Source organism: Punica granatum, chromosome 7 (assembly GCF_007655135.1).
Source record: "Punica granatum isolate Tunisia-2019 chromosome 7, ASM765513v2, whole genome shotgun sequence".
Classification (NCBI taxonomy): Eukaryota; Viridiplantae; Streptophyta; class Magnoliopsida; order Myrtales; family Lythraceae; genus Punica; species Punica granatum.
The window spans coordinates 25,991,546-26,013,755 of record NC_045133.1 but is presented as its reverse complement, the minus strand read 5'-3'; the positions used below and the strand labels follow the sequence as shown (position 1 = coordinate 26,013,755).

The window sequence follows — 22,210 nt, the reverse complement described above, 5'->3', positions numbered from 1 at the left end:
TGTCTAACTCTCTCTTCTATCATAAGTAAATATATATTAGCATATGGTTGAAGGAGAAAAATGGAAATTATTCAATAAATGTTGCCTCAACCACCCAACAAGTGGAGTAATCTCCATGAGAAAGCACCGATGTTATTGCAACCGACATGGGAATATCATGTTAGTGCTAGCAACGCATGCACGTGATGGACCATAATTATACACTTTGGCGCATGAATCTTATCGATTTCTTATTAGCGTATCTTTATAAGGAAAGTTCACATATAATTAAGCCTCTTCAATTCTCATCACATGCCTCTAATTAATTAAAGCAATTGCAAGCATACGGTCTTCATAGAGAAGAGGAGGAGGGGAGCCATGGGAACTATTTAGTCCAAGGCAATTATGGTGTTCGTAGCAATGACAGTACTCTTGATGTTTTCAGACAGTGGCCTTTGCTAGTGAGCAAAAGCCAAATATCAGTAAAAGGAGCTTGTGTGCGTACTGGTGCGCCTTGAGTTGTTATATATATCCCGATCCCAATCCTGCACGCCATTGTGTGGGAGGTTGCATGAAGGACTCCATGGGTTATTCAATGGCCATCAACAGTTGCGGGGATTACTTCATGTCTAAAGCCAAATTCCAGTATCGTATTGCAACCGATAAACTCTTAATAATCTTGGAAAATCTTAACACATGTATATAATTTGTCTAATATGATGAAGGGGATAGATGTGCAAGTGTAACGGAAGATTTATGGCCCTTCTACTTCTTCATTTTGGAGATAGAAAGAGTATGGGACTTGGAAGGGTGTCTAGGGTCATGCTTGAAGGACTGCAAGGCATCTTAAAATGTGAAGTCAATTACCAGCAAGGGTTCATGATTTCGTTTTGATGGAGTTAAATTCATATTTATACTGGAGGACAAATTCATTAACAAATTTACAAAGAATGAGTTCGAGTAGTGACTAGTTAGTCATATATGCGTGTCATATATATGTATCGAACCTTATCGAATACAATCCTACCCATGAAACTCTACATGAATTTATTTATTTAGCTAAAACATTTCATTTCTCATTAGCTCCATGATTGACCGATAAGTATCTGTGTTTTCCATGCACCAGGAAAATGTGGGCCTCCCACCCAGTGAGTGGGGCCCAGAGAGGAACGTTCTATTCTGCGCCGACATGCACCGGCCCACTGCACATAATTTCGATGTTTCTCGAAATTATTTGCTGGCTTAAGAAGGGAGGAGGGAAGAGAAGAAGAAGACAACGACTTTAGTGCATTGACTTGCAATTTCCAGACGAATAGACATTAGCTCTCAACCAATCTGCCGACGATGCTCTCAGCGCACTAAATAAAATTAACCAGCCATCTATTTTCTTTTCAGCATATGCCCCACCTGATATTTGAATGTCCATAGTACCCGATTAATCCAGATTCGAGCCCCATCGACTCATTAAAAGATAACGCTATTTTAATTGATTTTTTTTTTTTTCAGAAGGCCTGAATATGAGATTTTTTTAAGAGGAATTGGGGCCAAATAAATCTGAGCTAATGCATGTTGAGTTTATTTTATATTATTCAATTTCTGCATGTGAATTCTCGCTGTTTGGGACAAAAATCTAACACCTTTTTTTTCTGTTTGTTCTTTTGTTTTCGACAAATCATAAATATGAAATCGTGTGGGCACCGTGTATGTGTAGAACCACGCACATCCAAAAGCCACATATATATATGATCAGTATATGTTCAAAAATCATCATTCTTCGATGACCTGCTACAAAACATAATTCCAATACTCATCAGTTGTATACATAGCCCGAAATGGCGCGGCAAGAGATCGTCATAAAGCTGTATTCACCGCACTGTGATAAGTGCAGGGCCAAAGCTATACAGATTGCTGCCACAGCCAATGGTAAGTCACGGTCTCTCCTTTTGCTCCTTTCACCCAAATGCAACGACAACGTGTGTCTTTTAGGATTGGTGAGGTATCATAATTTAATTATGATTAATGATGCACAACTGGTAGCCGTAAGTGTGAAAATATTTTATGAATTAGGTATATATTGTTGAGTTTCTATAAGACACTATTCTTTTCTTTTAATGAAAACTAATACGAAGGATCATGTTGTATTTTAAATAGAAAATATGTCTCCATTCATTGAATGAGTGAACAGAGTATGGGAAGATATCCACATACATTGAATCGACAAAATAGGAATTAAGAAAACTGTCTACATACATGACATGGTAAAATGAAAATTTTGAAATGTGGAGAAACAAAATAATGAGCTCCAAACTTTTATATATATAATAGAAAATTGAGGAAAAAATTTAAAAATCAGAAGGACCTTATATGGATATTTTATGTATAATGGGTGGGCTTATTCGATAAAAAATAAATGCATGGCTTAAAGAAAAGGAAAGTGGCAAAAGTTATGGCATGAATAGGTACATTTCTCAAAATATTAAGGTGCGGTCAAAATAATCAATTGAGATTAAGTACATATTTTTTCGACAAATGGAGTTTACTGTCATTTCTCCAAACTTCAATAGAGGTATAGCATTTTACCCTATGGACATATACATATATATCTTATCGTCTCCGGCTTAATTAATTCTCTCAAAAACCTTGCACAAAATTAAAACTTTTGTATCGTGTAATATACATGCATGTATCTAGTTTCCTCTGAATAATTTGTTTTGACTTTTGCATAGTACAGATAAGCTTATGCTTCTCATGGGAGATGTGAGTTTTGATTTTCGAAAAGAAGAGACCATCGTATTAGATTGTATAAATGGAATAAATTTAAAGGAAAAATCGTCATCAAAAGATGATACAATTAGGGCAAAAAACCCTCAAGTGGTGAAGATCATCAACCTTGTAGGAGCAGAAGAAAAACGAGTATGGAAAGAGAAGAAGATAATGCGAGCAAGGAAAGAGCAGAAGATAATGCACTACAGCAGCAACCACGACATACTGTTGGTTGGAGAAGGTGACTTCTCCTTCGCAGCCTGCTTAGCTCGAGCTTTCGGTTCTGCTCCTCACATTGTCGCCACTTCCCTAGATTCCCGAGGTACATATAACTTGATTGATAGGTTGACACAATGCTCATTTTACTATTTATCTGTTTTGGCCCAACATACATACACATAATAATATGATTTACATAATGCCACCTCTTACGGATTGAAGTGAGCTTGGAGCGGAAGTATTCGAGAGCCAGCATAAACTTAAAAGAGCTTGAGGATCGGGGATGTACGGTTCTGCATGGAGTGAACGCCCACACAATGAGCAAACACCCGAGCCTCATACTTAAGTCTTTCGACTGTATCGTATTTAACTTCCCCCGCGCAGGTTTCTTCTACAAAGAGCATGACCTTCAACAGATTAAGTAAGTATATATATATATATACACACACACTAGAATCTCTCTTGAACTACATTGTATATAACTAAAAAGAATTTTACCTAATACTCGTTGATATTATCAATTGATGTGTTTACCTGCTATGTAATAATAATTCAGGATTCACCAGAAACTCGTTAAAGGGTTCCTCAAGAGTGCAAGTTCGATGCTGAGTTACAATGGGCAAGTTCATATTACCCACAAGACGGCATATCCTTTCAGCGCATGGGACATAGTCGGTCTGGCCAAGGAAGTTGGGTTGTACTTGCTCGATGAAGACGAGTTTATGCCCTTGAGGTACCCGGGGTATGTCAATAAGAGAGGAGATGGGCATCACTGCGACAAAAGTTTTCCCATTGGGTCGTGCAGTACATATAAGTTCACCAAACTTAGACGGGGTCTTCTAATCAGTTAGTAGTGACTAGTGACTTATAATCAGGCGCATGGCTTCCATTGTAATGATCACCGGCACAATTGGCATATTAGTCTTTTGCAAGTCAATTTCTACGTTATTCCTAGAATGAAGTATATATATATATATATATATATATACACAATTAATAAAAAATAAAATTAATAACTAATAAAAGAAGTGGTAAAATGAGAGAAAGAAGAGTGACCATGGGAATCGATTATCTAGAGGAAGGTTGTGATGGCTCCAACTTAGTACGTTCTGCAGAAGACTTTCCTTCAACATCAGCAGAGGCGGAAGAATTGTTTCTTTCAAATACACTTTGCCATGTTCTGAGCTCGATTGTTTCTCCAGCCAAGTTCTCGATCTGTCAAAAAAAAGGGGGGGAAACAAAATTGTTTTCAAGAACCATACTGTTATCAATGTTTTCCATTGAAACTTCATCCTTGTTGGCAATATTAATCGGAGGAGAATAATGAAAAAGCTGCAAATTTTCATCGGATAAGAAAAATGAAAAAGCTGGAAATCCATTGCAATCGAGAGCTGCTTGTGCTCGATTCATACTAAACATCCAACAAATTAAGCCCTAATTTACATACCTCTGAAATCGAAGCTCCAATATGAACCCTAATGCGATATGTCATCCGATTGCTCTTCGACTCTCCAGCGAATCGAGCGAGATCAGTGAAATGGGCTTGACCGAGGTCTTTCAGTGAAAGAGGAAGATAAAACGTTGCCTTTTGTCTTCAGCTGAGTGGGTCGGGTCGGCTTAAGTTTAGGATTCGGGTCGGATTAAGTGGACGGTCATACACATGGCATCCTGTGGTTGGATAAAAATCCACGTCCGCGATATTGGATGGAAAAAGTAACTGGAGGGCAAAAACCAACGAATCGCGTAACATTTATGACGAGAACAAATAAAGAAAAATGTTAAAGGATGAAAACGAAAAAGTAGTGAAAGGTCGAGTACCAAAATTGACTTTTTCCCATTTATAAATGATAACTGATAAATAGATTAATTTTGAAAAAAAATTTAGAATATGATTTTTTGCATTATATATTGAGAGTAATGTGTCTTGATAGATATATAAAAATTTCAATAAAAAAAAATTGATTGGATGGTTCAACGAGACATGCTAAATAAGCTTTAGGTTTTTGTTATCCTTTTTACTTGTATCAAAGTTCAAAATAAGCTGGAAGTAAGAAGAGCTCGCTCAAAAATTTATAAAAGGAGGAAAATAGGTCAAATGCAATGTGAGAAAAAATGATCAGGCTAATATATATATATTGTGAATATTTAATTTTTTAAAAATCAAATATATTGAGAGTATCAGTGAAAAATGCCATTCATGCAATTCTATGTCTAACTCTCTCTTCTATGATAAGTAAATATATATGAGCATATGGTTGGAGGAGAAAACGGAAATTATTCAATAAATGTTGCCTCAACCACCTAACAAATGGAGTAATCTCCATGAGAAAGCACCGATGAGATTGCAATCGACATGGGGATATCATGTTAGTGCTACCAACGCAAGCATGTGGTGGACCATAATTATATGTTTTAGCGCATGAATCTTATCGATTTCTTATTAGCATATCTTTATAAGGAAAGTTCTCATATAATTAAGCCTCTTAAATTCTCATCACACGCCTCTAATTAATTAAAGCAATTGCAAGTATACAGTCTTCAAAGAGAAGATGAGGAGGGGAGCCATGGGAACTATTTAGTCGAAGGCGATTGTGGTGTTCATGGCAATGACAGTACTCTTGATGTTTTCTGTCGACGGCCTTCGCTGGTGAGCAAAAGCCAAATATCAGTAAAAGGAGCTTGTGCGCGTATTGGTGCGCCTTGAGTTGTTATATATATATATATATCCCAATCCCAGTCCTGCACGCCATTGTGTGGGAGGCTGCATGAAGAACTCCATGGGTTATTCGATGGCCATCAACAATGGCGGGATTACTTCATGTCTCAAGCCAAATTCTGGTATTGTATCGCAACCGATAAACTCTTAATAATCTTGGAAAATCTTAATACATGTATATAAATTTGTCTAATATGATGAAGGGGATAGATGTGCAAGTGTAACGAAAGATTTATAGCCCCTCTACTTCTTCATTTTGGAGATAGAAAGAGTATGGAACTTGGAAGGGTGTCCAAGGTCCGGGATTTCGTTTTGATGGAGTTAAATTCATAATTACACCGAAAGACAAATTCGATAACAAATTTACAAAGAATGAGTTCGAGTAGTGACTAGTTAGTAATATATGTGTGTCATATATATATATATATATATATATATACACATCGACCCTTATCGAATACAATCCTACCCATGAAATTATTTATTTAGCCAGAATGGCCCGTTTGATTTGATAAAATGATTTTAGAATCATGATTTTGATTTTAACTCTACCCACTATACAACAAAAACACACATTTCCCAAGTCAAATTTATAATACAATCTCATTTTTCATTTTCCACAATCAAAATTAAAATTATTTTAACTCTCAAACTAAACGCCCTTCATTTCTCATTAGCTCCATGCTTGACCAATAAGTATTTGTGTTTCCATGCACCGGGAAAATGTGGGCCTCCCACCCAGTGAGTGGGGCCCAGAGAGGGACGTTCTGTTCTGCGCCTACATGCACCGAACCACCGCACATAATTTCGATGCTTCTCGCAATTATTTGCTTGCTTAAGAAGGGAGGAGGCAGGAGAAGAAGAAGGAGAAGACGAAGACGAAGACCACGACTTTAGTGCATTGAATTTCAATTTCTAGCCGAACAGACATTAACTCTCAACCAATCTGCCATCTATTTAATGCTCTCATCGCATTAAATAAAATTAACCGGCCATCTATTTTCTCTTCAGCTATTTTCTCTTCAGCATATGCCCCCACCTGATATTTGGATGCCATTAGCTCCCAATTAATTCAGATGCAAGCGTGATCGACTCATTAAAAATTAACGTTATTCTAATTTAGTATTTTTTTCATTCAGAATACTCGAATATGAAATTTTATTTAGGAGAAATTGGGTTCAAACAAATTTGAACCAATGCATGCTGTGTTTATTTTATATTATTCAATTTCTGCATGTGAATTCTCGCGGTTTGGGACAAAAATCTAAACCTTTTTCAGTTTCTTCTTTGTTTTCGACAAATTATAAATATGAAATCGTGTGGGCACTGTGTATGTCTAGAGCCAAACCCATCCAAAAGCCACATTTATATATGATCAGTATATGTTCAAAAATCATCGTTCTTTGATGACCTGCTAAAAAACATAATTGCAATACTCATCAGGTGTATCCGATAGCTCGAAATGGCGCGGCAGGAGATCGTCATAAAGCTGTGTCCACTGCACTGTGATAAGTGCAGGGCCAAAGCTATGCAGATAGCTGCCACAGCCAATGGTAAGTCCCGGTCTCTCCTTTTGTTTCTTTCACCCACATGCAACGACAACGTGTGATCAATCCTTCCCGGCGATTTTATACAATTTGATATGGAGATACCGAGGCAAGTGTAGATCGCTGCATGAATTCATTCCATTTGGGATCACTCCTCTCCCACGTACTAGAGGTGAAACACAGAAAAAGTCCATGAGTTTCATCCAAAAAAAAAAAAAAGTCCATGAGAGACTGAGTACCATAATAAGCCCAAAGACACACGGACCGTAGTCTAAATCTAAATAGGAGATTCTATCTCGGACAAGTCACGAACACGACCAGGGAGCATTGTGTATGTGCTCGTCGAATAAATTGTTTCACATGTTCAAATTACATGGCAAAGTATTTGCTTAAGCCACCTGAAATATTACTCTTAATTTACTCAAGCCCGATACTTCTGCACTTGGATTACATTTTCACCGGCATTAGTTTGATCATCGTTGCATTAGCTTATAATTTATTTGTATGACGAGCCACTAACTAGCTCCCTATACGCGTTTGGATGGACAGGTACGGTGATTTCGATGAAGATACAAGGGACAGACAGGGACCAACTCGTGGTGGTCGGGGAAGGAATCGATTCAGCAAATCTGACTCAATCCCTGAGAAAAAAGTTCCGGTATGCTGACCTACTGAGCGTTCGATCAATGACATCATGATCTCTGGAATGATCAAACAGCTGCAGCAGCCAATATGAATCTTACTATTATAACACGTATCCTTCAATCGGCAATTATCAACGATGACATCATGTGAGAGATCAATTGTTAATGTAAAATAAACTCGTGCATGAAATGCTTTTGCCAATGTAATCCGCATGGTTGTTTTAGTTTACTTTCTGCGTCGTAATTCAAGAGTTTTTTTTTGTGAGAAATTTCTACAATTCCCCTCTCGGTCTTCTATAAGTTAACTTTATAATGATCAGTATCTAAGGAAAAAAATCGATGTGATAATTGAACAAGACGGGGCAGGATTAGCTTTCGGGTTTTCGTTATTCTTATATTTATCTTCTTCTTTTTTTTGGTAAATATATTTATCTATTCATAAGACTCGAATTCGATATCTTATTTAAGGATGATAAACGCCGAACCGCTTGAACTAATCCACAGTAAATATATTTATCGTATTTTGAGAGTGAGATTTCCCTGCATTGACTCTGAATTAATCAACTCAAAGCGCAGAGTGGTTCTTTTTCATTAATTTGTGCATACAGTTAAAGTTTTTTTATTTTCCTGTTAATATACATTCCATTTTGGTACATAAATTCAATTAAACCCCCATCTTCCTATATGCAATGATGTTATTAATAATTCGTGTCTCTTTTATCTAAGATTCATTCGACGTGGAACCGTCAAGATGTTGGGTATCACTAAGTTTGTACAGATAATTACGTATGTTACGATTGTGGCCAATCCTTGTCAAAGGCGATGCCTCTCATTTGATACAATAGTCATGTTCCTCAAGTCTGCTGTTGGATCTAGTTAAGAATTGGGCCTACGTCAAACTAACTAGATCAAAGGAGAATCCCATGCAATTATACCTCGCACTAGCGCTACCTTCTTTGGCAACGATTGGCATAATATACGAAGGGAAGTGTGAAATCGACAACAAGTCGACAGTGGGAGCAAGAACAATTGACAAAAGATGAACTTTCTGTATTATTCACTCAATCCTTGTTTTGTACAAGCCGTGAGATAAATACAATCTACCTATCATTTACAAGGAAGGAAACACTAAGAAGTAAAAAATGAAAACTTAATAATCTAGAATGAAGATAACATGGAAAGATGAAATCCACATAATCTCGTCAAAATCTTTCCTAAGTAATCTGAATCTTCCATCACTCCCCCTCAAGTTGGAGCATGGATGCTAGTAATGCCTAACTTGCCAAGTAGAAACTGAAATTGATCACGACCGAGGGCTTTCGTGAAAATGTCTGTGAGCTGGAGCTTTGAAGGAACATGGCATGTAATAATGGACTTCGCTTGAGCATATTCCCTGATGAAATGGCAGTCGATCTCTATGTATTTAGTCCGCTCATGAAAAACTGGATTTGCAGCTATATGCAGTGCAGCCATGTTGTCACAGTACAATGTCATAGCCGATGCAATAGGCACACCAATTGAAGCCAGCAAAGACAGTAACCAAAACAGCTCCGCAGTGGTGGATGCCATGGAACGATATTCAGCTTCTGCTGAAGAACGAGCAACAGTGCTTTGTTCCTTGGTTTTCCACGAAATAGGACATCCGCCGAGCATGATGAAGTAACCTGTAAGAGACATTCTTGTCATTGGGCAAGCTGCACAATCAGAATCACAATATGCAGTAATGGACAAGGAAGATGGTCTCCGGAGTAATATGCCATTCCCTGGACTTTGTTTTAGATAACGAAGGACCCGTAGAGCTGCATCCCAATGTGCTTGTTTCGGCCTCTGCATGAATTGGGAAAGAATATGAACCGGATAACTCAATTCGGGTCGTGTGATGGTGAGATAAATAAGTCGTCCTACAAGGCGACGATAACTTGATGGATCTTGCAAGTCTTCCCCCGATTCTGAGTTGAGCCGTAAATGCTGCTCCATTGGAAAAGATGATGGCCGAGCTCCAAGCATCCCTGTCTCCTGCAAAATATCGAGACTATATTTCCTCTGACAGAGGAACAAGCAGTAAGGTTGTCGAGCCACTTCAATCCTCAAGAAGTATCTGAGTTTGCCCAAATCTTTGATGCTGAAACAATCATCCAAATACTTCTTGAACTTTTCACAATGAGCAAGGTCATTACCAGTTAAGATCAAGTCGTCAACATAAACAAGTATGACCAATATAACTCCGGCTTTGTTGTAAACGAACAACGAATAATCAGCCGAAGATTGATTAAAGCCATAAGACTTCAATGCAACAGATAACTTCGCAAACTAGTTACGAGATGCTTGTTGTAATCCATACAACGATTTCTGAAGGCAACACACTTTGTTAGAACCTACAAAAGTAAGTCCATGAGGCAACTTCATATAAACTTCCTCCTCAAGATCTCCGTGCAAAAATGCGTTATTCATATCCAGTTGAAATAACTCTTAGTTCTTATAAAGAGCGACAGTAAGTAGTACCCGAACACTCACCAACTTTGCTACTGGAGCAAAAATTTCATCGAAATCCAGTCCTTCAATTTGTGTATAGCCCTTCGCGACTAGTCGAGCTTTATAACGCTCGATCGATCCATCAACATTCCGCTTGACTTTGTATACCCATTTGCAACCGATCACTTGCTTTCCATGCGGTAAATCAGTGATTACCCAGGTCCCATTTTCGCTCAAGTGCAGACAACTCTGCTTGCATAGCTTCCCGCCAGTGACAATAACGAGTAGCTTCAGAATAACTCCGGGGCTCAACATCTCGATCAATAACCGACAGATAACATCTATAGTAACTCGATAACGTGGAATAATTAAGAAATTGTTCTAAGGCTAGGGACGAACCTAGGGAGATTTTGGAATCGGTGAGAGCCGTAGATGGAGGGGGTTCTGTTGTCGCAATACGGCAGTCGTAATCCTTCTGCCAAGCCGGTGGACGACAAGTGTGTTTCAACCTTGAGCTCGAACTATCAGTGGTCACTAGTAACAATCGTTGATTTTCGCCTGAGTCTGGCGGAGAAACTATCAGTAGATTTGCATTCGGGGTCTCCCGTAACTCAGTCAAGTCGGGTGAAGAAGGTGATGTCAGCGAACTCGGTTCGGTATCTTCTGTAACCCAGTCAAATCGGGCAGAGAAGTTGAGGACGAACTTGGGTCCGTTTCTCCCCCTGAAGTAGACGGACTTGAGGGCTACGCCATTGACAAATGGGCCTGGATTGTCTGATGGCCTAAACATTGGACTAGTCTGGTCCTCTTCACTAGACAAATTCAAATCAAAATTGCCCATTTGATCTCCCCAGTTTAACTGATTTCCAGGGCCCAAAACTGGCTGGACTGGAGCATTTTGCATTTTGTTGAATGGGAACACTTCTTCATGAAAAACCACATCCTGCGAAACGAAAATTTCCTCAGTCTCAAGGTCATACAACTTCCATCCTTTTTTACCATATGGATATCCCAAAAAAATACAACAACTTGCTCGGCTTTAAACTTATCAGTAGGCCTAGGTCTCTCGGTAGCATAATACAGGCAACCAAAAACCTTGAGGTGATCAAGCCTTAACGTCTTTTGAAATATGACTTCTACTGGAACTTTTCCAGATAGCACAGGCGTAGGTGTATAATTGATCAAATATGCCACTGTAAGTATGCATTCTCCCCACAACTTAATTGGTAAATGTGCGTCAAAACGCAGAGAATGTGCTATCTCAAGCAAATGTCAATGTTTTCTTTCCACACGCCCATTTTATCGTGGCGTGTCTACACAAGACATCTAATGAACTATCCCGTTTATATTATAAAAATCACGCATTGCCTTAGAAGTGAATTCTCATCCGTTATCTGAACAAAAAATCTTAATCGACTTCCCAAATTGATTCATTATCATATTGTAGAAGCCGAGCACCCATGTATTTGTTTCAGCTTTGTCTTTCATCAAATACACCCATACACAACGACTGCGATCATCAACCAAAGTGAGGAAATATTGAGCACCCGACAAAGAGGCTACACGATAGTGGCCCTAAACATCTCCATGTATTAAGTCAAAACAAGTCTCAGCATTATTCAAACTTTCAGGAAAAGGACTTCGAGAAATCTTTGCACGTGCACAAGCATCGCAAACAAATTTATTATATGTTTTTATCGCAATACCAGGGATAGAGTGCAAGACTTTACTAGACGGATGACCCAAACGTTTATGCCATAGGAGATGATCACTCGTGTTAACTGTCAAGTGAGCTGATGTAGACTGTCCATGCTTGAGCCAATACCCCCCCCCCCCCCCCCCCTCCATAGCTCACCCGATCCAATCACTCTCCCCGTGGCTTGATCCTGCAATTTGCAATATTGAGAACAAAACGTCAATACGCAGTCACGATCCACCATTAACTTCCCAACCGATATCATATTGCAATTAAGTCCAGGAATATATAACACATTCTTCAGGGCAAAATCACTCAAATAAATACTGCCACTTTTAGTAGCAAAAACAGACTTGCCATCCGGAATACCGATCGAGATTGTGTGCGTTAGGTCCCTCACATCCAAGAGCAAATCGACGTTTCCTGTCATATGCATTGATGCTCCGATATCTAACACCCAATCTGTCAAGTAGTTAGGTAAAATAACGTTACCGGCTATTTGCTCCGACATGGTTGCACAATCTCCAAATAACGTGACCAGTTTGCTGAGCTGGTCCTCAGATATCCCAATGATCGTCACATTCCTCCCGGTTGTCCCTTGATGCACTATTGCGTGACCAGCTTGGTTGCTGGTTGCCTTCTCCGAGGGTTGTCCCTGCAATGTTTCAGTTGAAGCAAAATGGGCTTTATACCCTCTGTTGCCTTCCGTTTTCTGTCCATGCTACTGCTTCGACCAACCTCCTTGTCTTGTCCTGTTTCTTCCTTTTCCTCTGAAATCTTTATCTGCAGGGTAGCCGTGAAGTTTCCAGCAATCTGATCTTTGATGACCAGTCTTTCCACAGTAATCGCATTGGAATCTCGGACCTCTCAATTGTGTCGAATCTCTTGCATAATACGCTAATGAATCCAGTTGCTCATTGCGTCCTCCTTGAGTCATCGACCAACGCAATTCTTCATCAGCTACTTGTGCAAAAGCCCAATTTAATGGAGGCAATGGGTCCATATTCATAATTTGTGATCGTACCGTTGCAAAGATATCCGTGTCTAGACCCATCAAAAATTGGTGGAGCTTATCAACTTCCTTGTTCCTTGCCATTTGATCTACTGCTCCGCATGTACAGCCACCACAGGAGCATTCCGCGGTCTTGAGATATCCTTCCAGTTCGTCCCAGAGGGACTTCAGCTTAGAGTAATAATCAACCACCTGTTGTCCTGATTGCTTCAAGTTGCATATGCTTGTTTTGATCTGTTGTCCTCGTGGAGCATTACCCCGTGCAAACTGTTGCTTTATTTCATCCCACATCATCTTGGCGTCATTAGCATGAACGACTGCCCCCCTGCAAGCTCTTGTCGAGTGAGTTGAATATCCACAAACTTATCATGGAATTATTGATCTTCCATAGCCGGCATTTTGGACTCATCGGGTCTGGTTGCTTTAACGATCCATCGATGAATCCGGTCTTGTTCTTAGCTTCGAGTGCTCTAATCGTGGCCTTTGCCCAGGTCTGGCAGTTCTGTCCATCGAGAACTGCAGGGATGAGAGCTACACCCGGATTGTCCGAATAATTCACGAAATAGGGTGAAGTCACATCAACCGGTTTCATGTCTGCCATGGCTCCTTTCTTTCTTTCAATGCTCTGATACCATGTGAAATCGATAACAAGTCGACAGTGGGAGCAAGAACAATTGACAGAAGATGAACTTTCTGTATTATTCACTCAACCCTTGTTTTGTACAAGCCGTGAGATAAATACAATCTACCTATCATTTACAAGGAAGGAAACACTAAGAAGGAAAAAATGAAAACTTAATAATCTAGAATGAAGATAACATGGAAAGATGAAATCCTCATAATCTCGTCAAAATCTTTCCTAAGTAATCCGAATCTTCCATTAGGAAGGACGAAAAGGAAGTTCAGTGCGGCCCATCGAACCTCCGGTTGGACACCTATACCCCGACCAATTCAATATCCTTTTTGGTTCTGATAACACTGGTTCAAAGTGTTCGTTATCATCGGTAGTTATTATAGTTGGTTACGTATGTTATGATTGTGGCCGACACCCTGCTGTCCTACAGTCATTTGACACGACAGTCATATTGCTCAAGTCTGGTGTTGGATCCAGTTAACAATCGAGCCTATAACGAACTAACTAGATCAAACTTCAAAAGTAAATCTACGTGTCGGTCTACCTTCTTTGGCAACGGTTCGCATAATATTAATCGAGGGGAAGGAGGAAAAAGAAGTTCAACTGATATTGCATATAACAACCTAAGATTGGTTTTTCTCTAGACATATATTTCACAAGGAAAGTTAATTAAATCCTCTGCTATATATAAATGATCCACTGCTTCAATTCTGTAATCAGAACTGCACTGCTTCAATTCTGTAATCAGAACTGCAAGTATACAGTCTGCAGAGAAGGAAAGGGAGAAGGCAATGGGGGCTATTAAACCGAAGGCGATAACGATCCTAGATCCACTGGCCGAGCAGCATGACAGTGATTTCTATGAAGGTTTATAGTAAGGGTAGACAGTGTAAAATGTCTGAAGAGCTGTGAGTACGAGGAGAGAGATGGCAGCAAGAAGAGATATCAAAGTCCAGGGGCTGCTAAAATACTCATTCACCAAGTTGGCCCACCAGACATGCCACCGGTTCCGGTAGTACCTTTCGCAGTAGTCGTTGATCTCCTTCATCTGGTTCGACAGGTAGCACTCGTCCATATCATAGACGATCTCCCTGCAGAGGTTGTTCACAAGGCGAGCAACGTCCTTGTTGGTCCCGAGGACATGTTTGATGATCCCACACTTGTGGAGGATGTCGACATCGGTTGGAGAGTTTATAAGACTGTCGAAGAACATGAAGAAGTTTGTGAAGAAGGGCTCTGATTCCTCGTCGCACTGCTCGTACGCCACGAAGTTGAGGAACAGGGGGACCGTGTTGTCGTCGATGTACAGAGGCGGGATCTCAAGAACCTGGACCAGTCAGAAATGATTTTGGAGTGAGGCACGTATGTCAGATTTAAGTCGATAAGATCTTACTTCAGTTTCTGAGTGTCTGGCATCCGCCATAGAATTAAATGGAATGAATTCACGGATTGCTAGTATTAATCTGCATTAAGTCGATTTATGCGCATTACCCGACCGCAGAAGGATATGTCGAGGAGGTCGAACCCATCCCGTTTCTTGACCTTCACCCCTGCCTCCTGGAGCTCCTCGATGCAATGGATTAACTGCCTCTCTTGAACAAGCGAGATGTTATTAGGAGACTGGAGCTGTTGCCACCCAAATGATGTAACTTTACCTTTGACAGATGTGAGGAAGCTCGACCGGAACACATCGAGCATGTGGTCGTACTGTTCCTTTGGGTCCAACTTCGGGATGTCGGCATCCCTCGGCAGCAACGGGTCAAAGAAGGTTAGTACGAGATCGATCAAAGATGGCTCTTTGGTAGTGGAGGTTAGGTTGAAGAGTTCCTGAAGGATGAGGAAGGGAAGCTGATTCTCGAGCATCAGCAGATCCCGCTGAAGAGTTCGCAGCATCCACCGAGTCGTGAAGATCGGGTCGTCCACGTCTTCCTGTAATGTATGCCACACCAATAAGAATTAACATCGGCATGTACTACATACTAGTTTCAAACAATTCGAACCGGTCAGCACCTCCCGATCAAACTTGTGGTAGAGGCGCAACAGCTCGATCACGAAGCACCCATCAACCACCATAATCCGAACAAACTCATCAGTCTCGATACCGAGAAACTCCGAGTAGCATTGCCTCGCTCTCTGCTCCAACCCCCTTACAGCTGCCTCGAGTTCCTCCAACTGCCGAACTATTCCCAGATGGTGAATCTCCGATTCCTCACCCTCCTGCTGATCCTTGCCTCGATCGAACTCGTACCCCAGCATCCGCAACAAGTACCTCATCTTGTGCTCTTCCATGGCACGGAGGTGCCTCTCCCCGTGGTGAAACGGCCCGATGGAGATGAGCTTCGGGAGGTAAGCCTTCCGGTAGACTTCCCTCATGCTCCGTGGGACCCGGTATATGGTCCACGACCTCCCGAGGTCGCACTTGATCCCTTCCCTGAGACAGTTGTGGATGTCTATCACCCACTCCGACGGGGGCCCGCTCTTCTCAGCCTGCTGGCTCCTGTGAGTTCTGATCCATCTCGGATTCCTAGAGCTACCCATCTCCAAGAGCTCTCGTGGGCCGACAAGAAAAACAAGAATGAAGAAGCACAGTGAGGAAATTCGTCCAGCAGTTCCCGGGCAGATTGAAGAGATGCCTCCTCCAAATATCAGATAAAATTGACTAATTTAATGAATGAAGACTTATGAGGCTTTGATTGTTAATTAATTTTTGGATTCATTTTATAATTATTAAATATAATAATTAATAATAACATGACAAACCGAAAAATTAATGGCCTAATTTGTCTGTGGGGCCTTCCTTGCCAAATGGGAAGAGCCGCCCCCTGGCCACTGGGTGGGAAGGGAGGCGTGATGTCAAACAACGTTGAAGCACCAATCAACTTGCTTCACGCAAAGAAGAAGAAGAAGAAGATTCTTCGTGGGCAAGGAGTCAAAAATACAACCTTTGAAGCTACAACTTCTTCTTCTTCTTCTTCTTCTTCTTCTTCTTCTTCTTCTTCTACTAGCTGTCGGGTTTCTTGAAATCCGAAAACTTTTGCTTGTCGGAGACATTCAATCGCCTGTTTCCTAAGCATCAAACAAACAGGACAACGGTAGAGACATTGCTGCTTGCTTTCCCTCTTTCAACAGCCAACGCCGGGTCTGAAGTCTGATCCACTCTTATCTGAAAATCCAAATCCAACACATCCGGGTAATTCAAGTTGGAGCTCGATTTACTTGTTCACAAGTAAAACTCTTGCGGTCGTATTTTTTTTTTTCATTCACAATATTCAAATGCTAAATTCCCTTTAGATGAATAAAAATGTGAGTAACTGTGAACATTATCGTTACCCATTATACAATATTTGGATTATCATGTTTAACTACGTAACACCACAAAAAGGCTATGAAGCCGGTGTCATTCAAGTCTAGAGGGAAAGAGCATACTTTTAAAAAATATTTTGACACGAATGTCTAGAGAGAAATCGAACATAAGATTTTGGGATTACCAAACCACATAAGATTAAATTTGGAATCACTAGATCCACACTTTTCTTTTTATGGTCTCAAACGCTATACCTTACTTTTAAAAGCATGTTCAGATTGCACATTATGGAGGCTTAATCAGACGCACCCTCGATAACCTTCTATAACCAGCAAGTCTAAACGAACCGTAAAGGAAGGGGTGTCAATCGACCGAAACCAACTAAATCGATGCCATGTATTATTGGTTTAATTCCTTTCCGTTATTTTGCTCGTTGCATTCCGCACGAAATGGCTGAGGCCCATTTGAAGCCTTTTTCAGAGCGATACAGCCTGGCCCAAATGTACAGTCGTATCCTGTCCATTGGGAACAAACAATAACGGGCCCAGTATTTAATTTAATGAGCCAAAATTGGGCCTTCAAACATGCGATGTCGTTGTAGAAAATGTGGGAAATTTGCATGTCACGATGGACTAGAATATCTTCGGTCGAAAGCCGACTCGTCTCTAGAACTTTCCATTAAAAATTGCCCGAGGCCGGAGCGGTCTCGGTGTCGGTCCTATAATATCGTAACCGATAATGATCTTTCTGAAACTTTCTCACCCTCATTTTAATGCAAATCAAATGAAAACTTTGGAGAGAGGATTTGCGAAAAAAAATGAATTAAAGTAGTCATTGTGGAGTCAAGGAGATGATTAACAACAATTCTAACCATTTACGCAAAGGTGCTGATAGGTCGAGGCTTGCTAACCCTTTTCAGCTTTTGTTTAACTAATACACCTTTGTTTTTCTTTTTTCTTTTTTTTCTTTCATTCAGCTTATAAATCAATTATTATTGTACCCTTTAGAACACCGAAAGGATATTTAAATGTATGATTAAGAGACGAAAATTCTGTCACACCTCCCTAATATTGATTGATAAGTCCGAATGACTCGATTACGGACTTGTCGCAGTCGATCGTACATGGACAAGTGTCGCGGCGGTGCTCATTACAAGATATGGCAATGCCCGATGGAGGAAGGAGGAATGATAATAATGTCTTCAAAAAAAGGATGAATGAAAATTGAGAGATGCTATCTGGTGAATCTGCTTCTGCCATGTGTCTCCCGGGGGGCCATGCTCGAACTACCATTCCAACTTCGGCAGCCGACGGTTGATTGATCGGTAGAGAAACAGATATACGACACTGTCTCTTTCGTTCTCCCCCATTTTCACTTATTCCAATAATAATTATACGGGAGGCTCGTGATCCTAATAAAGGAGTAAGTAAAAATAAAGGAACGCAAAAAATCTTAATAGTGAGAGTAAAATTTTTGATTTTTTTTATTTAAAGAGATAACACATATTATGTCTCTTTTTTCTAATACAATTTATTTTATTTTATTGTTTATTGGCAAGATATTTTTGCCTTTTTTTTTTTTTTTGGGGTGATGGAAATGTCCTTGTCAGTTTATTGTTACACCCGGATGATCTGTCTACCAATTTTCAACGTCAGGAGGATGATCAATTAAGGTCCTCTTCATTAATTACTTCAGAGATAAGAGGACAGACAATTCAACCACCTTCCATATTTTTACAATTGAGAATGTCATACACGAAACCTCATTCTTTGCAATATTAAAACACCAAAATCCGATTCTGGTACCACACGACCGATCCCACATTGATGTTCCCATGCCGTTCTTGTCAACAATAAGAATGTCATTGCTCCTAAGCGTTTTCCTACGTTTTCTTATAACAGTCAAAAGACGAAAAACGAAAACCCCCGCGACGCCCTACTCCAGTCTATCCGATACAGTCTGAGATCGCCAAGTTCACCAACGCGTATATCATGTCTTATATTCAACACCGACTAACTTGATTGAGTGTTGCGAGATCTCCGAAGGAGGAGCAATGGCGTCGCCATAGCCAAGAGTCTTTACGTGATCACTAATTAAATGGTTTTACAAATTTATAGTAAGAACCCATGTTCCTACTCTAATCAAACACATACATATATATATTTACATAGGGATGAATGTCCAAAAAAATCACCAACTTTACATTTTTCTTACATTTTATGCACACAAGGCCCGAGAAGCATCACAGAGAGCCATTAACGTTGTTATGCTAAAAAAAAAAAATCAATAGAGAGACTAAAGATAACAACAAAGATGAAGTGTCAAGGGACTCGATCGAAATCACATGGGGTTCGATGGAGTCCTTTGCGTGCATGACAAAATGCTCGATAGATCCAACTAGCTTTGAGACTTTGATCGAGCCCCGTGTGATTTGGATCGAATCCTAAAGGACTCGATTGAGACCTCAGGGCTTAAAATTTCAAGTCATATATCTACCAATCGTCAATCATCCAATCATGTAAGACATGCCTCTTAAAAGACAATCATCCCTTACACCAATGTAAACTTTGGCCATTTCTTATCTTTAGGCTGCAAATGTGGGCAATAATTGCATCAATTAACAGTCCTTCTAGAAAGTATAATTTCATTTGGTCTATCTCAAAATCAAATGAAATGAAAAATTCCAGGAGTTAGTTGAGGTGGAAGCTCGTATCCGATTTTCAAACCAAAGACTTTGTTTATATCCGAGGACCCGATTTTTATTGAAGATGCATGTTCAAGTGACACGAATGACTTAATATGGACAATCGATGGCACAATTATAAGGAGTCCGGTCATTAATTTGTCCGTTGCTATCGGACATGTTTGACATTGAGCGTTACGTCTTAACACTTGTCGTTTGACTAGCCACATATGTTGATTAATTAGACCAGTCATCGAGGGGATGCCTACATTAACGTCTAAACCTACTTCCTATGGCAGCATATGAATGATCCTTTGATAGTCGTCACTAATCGGATCGGGTATACAATTCATCAGTCGGGGCATGCTAGTCCATCGAAACATGCCATGTCTACGTCTGCGTAGATAGGCACCATGTATAGGGTCATATCCGCACCCTTTGCTTCGGCTAAAGAAGCACCCGGGCAGCAAGCAACAAAAGGGGACGGGAGAGCCCTACATAACGAGTCAGTGTCCAATATAAACCCATTCTTTTACGAAAACACAAAACTCAAATGATATGGACCGCATCCCACGACAGTTGAAATTGGGTTTCATGAACGGTCCACTGAACTTTCGAAGCTGTCAACTAAACACTAGAGAGTGAGGAGCAACGAAGATTTAACAGTTTATGATGTACGAAATGGTCCCTCGAATCTCCAGATTTGTCAAATTAACGCTAGAGAATGAGAAAGTGTAAATCTGACAGTTTTATAATGTACAAAAAAAAAATCGTCGGAATAATTCTCGCACAACGAGTAGGTTTTCATCTTTTCCATAATTTTATAAAGCAAGACGAGAAGATGGACAATGGTTTCTTTGAGAAAACATTAGATGAGACCTACACACCAAGATGATATGTGCAAATTCACTTAAATAATAAGAAAATTGTAATATATGTATATATAATGCGTCAAATTTTAGATGAAAAGTTGTATGTCTGAGTGTATACTTCGTTCACTAAAAGATTTAATTGATTACGCCATATAATCAAAGTAAATTATTTAATTTATTGTAAATTACTTGAGTTTTTGACAAATCACTAGCAAATGTAATAAATTATGTAAATATCAAAATAAATTGTACAAATTTCAAAATAAGTTATACATGTGTCAAAAAAAATTACTTAATTTTCTAATAAAATACTTAATTATTACTTAAATTAATTTAATAATTTCTTTAATTATATGGTACAATCATTCATTTTTATTGATTGGCTTCGTGAAATCCCCCCCAATTATTTTGCCAAATCTCCCCTTATAATTTCATAATTGCTCGGTTTCTTTTTCGTGCAATCTTTGGATTCACAATAAGATTCTACTCGAGGTGGGGCCCACAGGGAGATACCTTTCTTGGCTGATCCAATGGCATCCATTAATGACATCGTGGGAGAGTTTTATTGTATTTGGGCAAACAAATGAAACAAGAGCAAAGAACCCACCAAAGGTTATAAACCCTTTCCCCATCAATGCTCCCACCCCCAACTTGCGCTCAATTTCATGCTAGTGATATTCCAATTTTTCTCTAATCTAATCCAACTTTGTTCGCATAGTCTAATATACAATGATGGATCCTTTCCTTGTCAAAAGGAAAATAAATAAAGGTAGAAAAGATTGATGCACCAGAGCAAATTGAACATAAGAACATAGACGTGTAAATTAATCTAATTTTGAAAATGAGTACTCGATATGAAATGATCTAAGAGGTTTAAGATCATATGAATCCCCATGACATCACATAGGTTACAACGTGATTTAACATGTCAAGACGGCTTTTCATATTAGATAATTAGGAGTCTATCGCGTTCATATATAATGATAGAAAATTAAGATGCTATACTATAATCAGAAAAAAAAAATGCTTATAGTTAATCATGGAAATTGATTGTTTGGGGGACAATGGGATCAAATCATTTTAAGGCTACAATAAAACGAATTTAGCATTAGCCCGAATCTAATCCTCTATATATTAGATTCTCTCTTAATTTGCTTTCCTTTTTTTGGCTAAAATCTTAATTTGCTTTCCTTGACAAGGGATAATGTGACTAAATTGCTTTCATCATCATCCCCTCATATTTCACTTGATGGCCCCTCTTGCATCACCTACACTATACAAACTCCTCTAGAGAAAGCATACGAGGTTAAAGAGTTTGAGAAGACAATTCGTACACTCATGGATTTGAAATATGTGCTTTACACTCTTTGGAATCTTTACACTATTGCCCAATAGATTCTAAAATCCTCCTGGTCTGGTATGTTAACCGAGGATAGAATTTTGGAACTAATACTAGTTTTGCTATCAAGCAAATACATGTTTAGGAAGAAAAATATATTTTGGTGGCCTATATACCAATCTTAAAAGTCTTAGACGATGTATTGTGCAATGAAATATGCCCTCCCTTGAAACTTGGCATAGAACTAGAATTAGATACTTTGCTTGGAAGGACCCAAAAAAAAATATAAACAATTCTTTTCCTTTCAAGCACACCTATGCATGCACGCAA

The 22,210-nt window shown here is 39.5% G+C and overlaps 3 protein-coding genes and 1 long non-coding RNA gene across 6 annotated transcripts; 2 read left to right on the top strand and 2 right to left on the bottom strand.

The window, feature by feature from the left end:
- Positions 1-1,739: 1,739 nt before the first annotated feature.
- On the top strand, positions 1,740-3,989 carry LOC116215559 (uncharacterized protein At4g26485-like). Of its 3 annotated transcripts, none has more exons than XM_031551309.1 (4): positions 1,740-1,902; positions 2,876-3,064; positions 3,184-3,382; positions 3,518-3,989. In XM_031551309.1, exons 1-4 carry the CDS (start codon positions 1,812-1,814, stop codon positions 3,810-3,812), a joined length of 774 nt encoding a protein of 257 aa, XP_031407169.1. In that variant the 5' UTR covers positions 1,740-1,811; the 3' UTR covers positions 3,813-3,989. The 3 variants fall into 3 exon arrangements, with proteins under 3 accessions (XP_031407169.1, XP_031407167.1, XP_031407168.1); XM_031551307.1 differs by having other exon boundaries at positions 2,711-3,064; XM_031551308.1 differs by having other exon boundaries at positions 1,761-1,902; positions 2,706-3,064.
- On the bottom strand, positions 3,080-4,566 carry LOC116215560. The gene is made up of 3 exons (XR_004158497.1): positions 4,409-4,566; positions 4,018-4,176; positions 3,080-3,733 (listed from the first exon to the last, which is right to left on the bottom strand). It is a non-coding gene; the product is annotated as an uncharacterized LOC116215560 (long non-coding RNA).
- Positions 4,567-6,945: 2,379 nt separating this feature from the next.
- Positions 6,946-8,112, top strand: LOC116215321 (heavy metal-associated isoprenylated plant protein 47-like). The gene is made up of 2 exons (XM_031550979.1): positions 6,946-7,230; positions 7,774-8,112. The coding sequence occupies exons 1-2, from the start codon at positions 7,140-7,142 to the stop codon at positions 7,920-7,922; spliced, it is 240 nt and encodes a 79-aa protein (XP_031406839.1). The 5' UTR covers positions 6,946-7,139; the 3' UTR covers positions 7,923-8,112.
- A 6,154-nt stretch (positions 8,113-14,266) lies between these two features.
- On the bottom strand, positions 14,267-16,786 carry LOC116215512 (UPF0481 protein At3g47200-like). The gene is made up of 3 exons (XM_031551249.1): positions 15,693-16,786; positions 15,174-15,611; positions 14,267-15,009 (listed from the first exon to the last, which is right to left on the bottom strand). Exons 1-3 carry the CDS (start codon positions 16,218-16,220, stop codon positions 14,542-14,544), a joined length of 1,434 nt encoding a protein of 477 aa, XP_031407109.1. The 5' UTR covers positions 16,221-16,786; the 3' UTR covers positions 14,267-14,541.
- Positions 16,787-22,210: the final 5,424 nt, after the last annotated feature.

Bases quoted from the DNA above. Each gene is read 5' to 3' on its own strand.
- LOC116215321 (XM_031550979.1), top strand. From the start codon at position 7,140: ATGGCGCGGCAGGAGATCGTCATAAAGCTGTGTCCACTGCACTGTGAT. The intron at 7,231-7,773 runs GTAAGTCCCGGT...TTGGATGGACAG, and splicing joins GATAGCTGCCACAGCCAATG to GTACGGTGATTTCGATGAAG.
- LOC116215512 (XM_031551249.1), bottom strand. From the start codon at position 16,220: ATGGGTAGCTCTAGGAATCCGAGATGGATCAGAACTCACAGGAGCCAG. The intron at 15,612-15,692 runs GTGCTGACCGGT...CATACATTACAG, and splicing joins ACCACAAGTTTGATCGGGAG to GAAGACGTGGACGACCCGAT. The intron at 15,010-15,173 runs GTAATGCGCATA...TGACTGGTCCAG, and splicing joins ACATATCCTTCTGCGGTCGG to GTTCTTGAGATCCCGCCTCT.
- LOC116215559 (XM_031551307.1), top strand. From the start codon at position 1,812: ATGGCGCGGCAAGAGATCGTCATAAAGCTGTATTCACCGCACTGTGAT. The intron at 3,065-3,183 runs GTACATATAACT...TACGGATTGAAG, and splicing joins CACTTCCCTAGATTCCCGAG to TGAGCTTGGAGCGGAAGTAT. The intron at 3,383-3,517 runs GTAAGTATATAT...ATAATAATTCAG, and splicing joins CATGACCTTCAACAGATTAA to GATTCACCAGAAACTCGTTA.